The sequence below is a fragment of the Gymnodraco acuticeps genome, unplaced genomic scaffold, assembly GCF_902827175.1.
Source record: "Gymnodraco acuticeps unplaced genomic scaffold, fGymAcu1.1, whole genome shotgun sequence".
Classification (NCBI taxonomy): domain Eukaryota; kingdom Metazoa; phylum Chordata; class Actinopteri; order Perciformes; family Bathydraconidae; genus Gymnodraco; species Gymnodraco acuticeps.
The window spans coordinates 1,528,285-1,533,485 of NW_022990198.1; the positions used below are offsets into that span (position 1 = coordinate 1,528,285).

Below are 5,201 nucleotides of genomic sequence, written 5' to 3' on the forward strand. Positions count from 1 at the left end.
TTTAAGTCTTACACATTGGAGGTTAGGTGAGTATATTCGTCCTTCTGAGAGGGGTCTGTGTCAGTATAGTCACCGTTATCTGTCTGTTGCAACATCGTTGAGTAGTGACCATTTTTTCTCTCGATGGACTTCTTCTTTTGTTGAGGATTCCTCACTCAATTGTCTTATAGTCATTAGCGTCAGACCCAGCAGGGTCACTACAAACAACACCTTTCCCAACATAGTCTATTTGTGATAGTGGTTCTGTTGTTTTCTTCACCGGGGTTGAGACCAGTATTTCCTAATGAAACACCGCCCTTTGTAGCCGGACTTCCACCACTTATCCGTCGTTAAGTTGGAGAGGTATTATCTTTTTGCAGTGGCTCTGATGTATCCACGTAGTTCTTTCGGCGATTTTTAGTGCAGTCGGTGTTGTCAGCAGTACCGTGTAGGGACCGTCCCACTGTGGACAGTGCCAATGCTTCCTCTTAATCACCTTCACGAGGACCTGGTCACCAGTCTGCACTCGAGTATCCTGTAAGGGAGTAGAAATGTCTGGCAAGTTATTTGTTCGAGCTATCTCATTGCTTCTGAAGAGTCTGCTCATCCATTCAGTTAATGTAGTCTCTGCCTCAGCATCATCCTCCTCCCTCACCTCGTCTGTGATTGGTAGTCTGAATTGCCTTCCTGTTATGATCTCAAAGGGAGACAACCCTTTTGCCGTGGGCGTGATTCTCATGCATGTTTCTACTAGAGACACACATTCCACCCATGGTCTTCCTGTTTCCTCCATTGTTTTCCTTAGTCTTAACTTTACTGTTCCGTTTGTTCTTTCCACTAAGCCTGCACTCTGTGGATGATATGCACAATGGTTTTTTAATGTTATCCCCATATGTTCGGACAGTTTGGTAATAACCTGATTTACAAAATGGGAACCATTATCACTGTACAGTTTCTCTGGAATACCTCTGTTTGGTATTATTGTCTTGCATAGGGCTTTTGCTACGGTAATAGCGTCTGCATGTTTTGCTGGGAATATTTCAACCCACTTTGAAAACGGACATATCATTACCAAACAGTATTTGTACCCTTGGCATGGTGTTAGTTCGATGAAGTCCATATGCATGTGTTGAAACGGGTATGTTGGTGGAGGGAACTTTCCTCTCTGTGGTCGCTCATTGCCTTGAGCATTGTGTCTGCAACATACTACACAGGCTCTACAAAAGTTTTTAGAAAATGTAATGTAGTTGTATGTATGGAAGTGTTCATTTATTATTGTCACCATCCCTCCTGTTGAGACATGGCACGGCCCATGACTCAAATGAGCTGCTGTTTTGTAGAGACTAACAGGGAGTACTATCTTGTTGTTTATTCTGAATGTTCCCTCAGGGTCTGTGGTTAGTTTTTGGTCTAACGTGTATAGGTTTTGCGTTCACCATGCAACCTACATCACATTTTCCTTGTGACCATACGCATGGCGGCACCGTTTTCAGGACCTCTAAGGCCTCTTCACTTAGCATACATCATTGTTGTTCAGGGTCGTCTAGGTGGGCGCGTGGTGTCATCAATAGGGTAAACCCTAGAGTTTTGCGCTTTAACCCGCCTCCAGTTTGCCAACCGTTTTTGTCATCTGTCCATTTTGTTATCCTGTTACCTCTAGCCACTAATAAACCTAAGTCTCTCCATGAAGTCCCTGGGCCCCTAGCTACTGATATGTGTGGCGTGGAACCTGGTTCCATTATCAAGGCAGTGGTTGATGGGACCCTAGCGTCAATTGCAACATCCCCGTGTTGGTTTGCATACATCGAGTGGAACACTACCCTCTGTGGTGTCAGTCGATGCACGAGCACATCATAGTCTTTATCTGGGCCAGGGGTGTTCTTGTACTTTAGTGTAACGTGCAATGCGTCAGGTTTCATTACTTCTTGGCCATGTTGTGGGGTGAATAGTGTTAACAGGTGTTCACCTGTGTTTGTCACGTCAGGTTGTGGCATGTCTAGTGACCAGTAGTAGTTGGGGGTATTTATGGATTTTTGAAGGAAGACCTGGTCTTCCACCTTTTCTCCGGGCCCTACTGCTCGCATTCCCCCTTTGACTGGTACTACACTGATTTTTAACATTTCCATGCCGTCTCTCCCTAGCAAATTGACAGGGCAGTTTGAGATGAACACAAATTTGAGGGATGCCTGGAGGCCTGACCTTCTATCTTCCATAAAAAGTGGACCTCTGATTTATGTGTCCATTTACTGATTTTACAAACATAGTGCCAGTTGGTGGCCACATTCTTTGGACCTCTTTGTTCACTACTGATGAGTCTGCACCGCTGTCACATAAGAATTCTAATTTTTCCCCATTGATTTTGATTGTTCTGGTAGGTTTAATACTGTTGTCTGACAGATTCAGTAATACTTCAGAAAGGTCAATGTGATGTGTGTGGACGTCCTCTTCTTCCTTTTCTACATCTAGTCAGTTGTCATAACTATGTAGGTTATGTGAAGGGGGGGGGGGGCATGTCTCTCGTCTTTGTACTGTCCCTTTTGTCCCCCTTCTTTGTTCTGTGGTCTCTGTTCCTCACAGTCTCTCGCCATGTGCCCCTCCTTTCCGCACCTGTAGCAGAGGAATTTGCCTTCTGCGTTTCTGCCTCCTCCTCTGCCTCTGCCTGTTCCTCTACCATTCCCTCGTCCTCTGTTAAACCCGCCTCTCCCCTGTCCTGGTCCCACAAAGAAAATCTGATTTTCTTCCCCTTCTTCTCCTATGAAGAAAGCTGATGCTGACGCTTTCTTATGTCTTTTTTCTTTGATCTGGGTTGCTGCATGTTCTGCATAATTTAGGCACTCTTGTAAGTCGCATGTCCTATGGTTAACATTATGCTTGCGGATAAAGTCAGCAATACCTGGGTGGAACCCATTCATCAGGCTTTGTTTCAGCTGTTGCTGCTCTCAATTTGTCGCTTAATTCTCTTACTGCTGTTTTCTCCAGCTTCCCTTGGAAGCCGTACTGTTTATACCATTTGCTACAATAAATGGTGCTGCCGTGACTATATATTTCCATATATCTCATGTCCCCTGTAGCGGCAGGCTTACTCCCATTGGACCCCATGATTCTAGCTTGGTGTTCCTACTGGACAACGTGCCGGTCGGAACCTAATTCCTAATTCACCACTACGTGTACTTCAACAGACCACAGAGTTTGTGTTATCACCGTTAGGTTTCCACTCTGTGCGCTGATTCCACTGGTGACACTTTTACACACCGCTTTCACTCAATCACTCATAAGTGTACCCAAAGGCACGTCGATCCTCCTTCTAGGCGGAGTAGCCTTTCTCTATCAACGTTTTATCACCCTCCTTAATGGCGGAGTAGCCGTGTCGATCCTCCTTTTAGGCGGAGTAGCCTTTCTCTATCAACGTTTTATCACCCTCCTTAATGGCGGAGTAACCGTGTATATCAACGTTTTATCTTACCCGTTATCTGTAGTCACTGGTCCGGTTGGATTCTGTCAATCGTGCCTAGGATGAGGGAGGTTGGACATATAAGCACCGGCCCGGCCACGAATTCTGCGTCCCGGGTCTTTCTCGGGGTCGGCTGATGATCCCGGCTGTCGACAGACTGCGGCGTGTCTTTCCCCTCCTCCTTCCCGTCACGATGTGTTGGAATCCGGCTCGAAGGACCAATTAATGTGGGGTATCTATATTACTTTGTAAGGGTAAAACCCCAGCTCGGTTCAATATACCAAATCCAGTGAACAGAGATAACAGTACTCGAGTTTCAAGTTTACTTGCTGCAAGGAGAATCGGCGAGTGACATGCAATGTCCACTCCTTAACCAACTCTACTCGCCTTCTCTCAGTGCATTCTTTTTATTTCAACAATACAGTAACATGACAATCATGTGGTGTTGACCAACGCCTTATTTGTTAGTGTGAATCTTGTGACTCTCGGTCATGTGAATCTGTGTGTGTGTGTATGTGTGGCACTGAACAGACTGTTCTCTGTTCCTCCATTAACACATTTATGAAAACACATTTATCCTTCAATAAACTCTAACACCATTCGAACTATTTACAAAAATATGCTATTTATTTATGTATATTGTTGTGGGAATGGAAAGAAGGCGGATATATCCATTTAACATACAGTATCTATGTTTATTATAACATTTTCTGCATGTCAAAATGAAAGACAACCCACACACCTATCAATCATCAAACCGTGGGGTCTTAATTCATTACGTGTTGATTTCTATCAACGGGGGAGTACTTCAGGAAAGTCGACAGAGGGGGGGGGGCGGCGGCTCGTGGAGTACTTCTTGACCACAGAGTGTGAACGTTGTGATCAGCTGTTTTAGCGCAGTTCTCCAGTGAAGGGGGGGGGGGGGAGTCTCTCTCCGCAGCCGGTTGGCGTAGTTTGGGCACAATTCCGTTGTACAGACCGACGTTAACAGCAGCCCTGTCTGTGCACACGGAGACCGACTCTGTCGTCCGGTGATCTAACCGCCTTCTGGAAAAGCTTCACAAGTACGTCGGTACGCAAATGCGCTTTGTGACACAAGTGACGGTACGCATTTCAGATTACACACATAACCTGCGTACCAGTTATGTGCACCCCTGTACTACAGCAAAAGTATTCTCCGTCGGGACTTCCTGCAACAACACCACGCCGTTATCAAAGATGTTCTATTGAGAAGACGATCACTACGTGACAAAAGTTTTCAAAACCGTGGCTACTGAAATCAATCTTACTAACTGCTGTCTGTGCAATTTACTCCGCGCGAGTTGGCAGACTTTATTTTGCTTACTTTAACATCATTTTTCATGGTGGGGCTAAGCCATTTCTTGGTATGGCTGTAGCCTACCCCAGCCATACCCTGGCGCTGCCACTGGTGGCATGTATGGGGCGGGCCATTCTGCACATGCGTTAAATGCGTTAAATATTTTAACGCAATTAATTCAAAAAATTAATTACCGCCGTTAACGCGATAATTTTGACAGCACTAAATAAAATCCATTATTCTCAAAGGACCACTGGTCATTCTGAGTACTGTAGTTGTGTAGAACCAAACACTTAAGTAAAATACGTGTTTTATTACACTTAAGTAAAATAAGTTACTTTTTAAAGGGAACATTGTAAGACAAATGATCAGTCTTTTTTGCATTGATATGATATTCAAGGAATGACATACGTTTTTATGTAATGTCTGATTTGCAAAGACTTTAAATTACCT

At 44.7% G+C, this 5,201-nt stretch overlaps 1 protein-coding gene across 1 annotated transcript; it reads right to left on the minus strand.

Moving 5' to 3' along the window:
- Positions 1-2,432, minus strand: LOC117547420 (protein NYNRIN-like). The gene is made up of 2 exons (XM_034218177.1): positions 2,387-2,432; positions 1-1,358 (listed from the first exon to the last, which is right to left on the minus strand). The coding sequence occupies exon 2, from the start codon at positions 1,262-1,264 to the stop codon at positions 320-322; it is 945 nt and encodes a 314-aa protein (XP_034074068.1). The 5' UTR covers positions 1,265-1,358; positions 2,387-2,432; the 3' UTR covers positions 1-319.
- Positions 2,433-5,201: the final 2,769 nt, after the last annotated feature.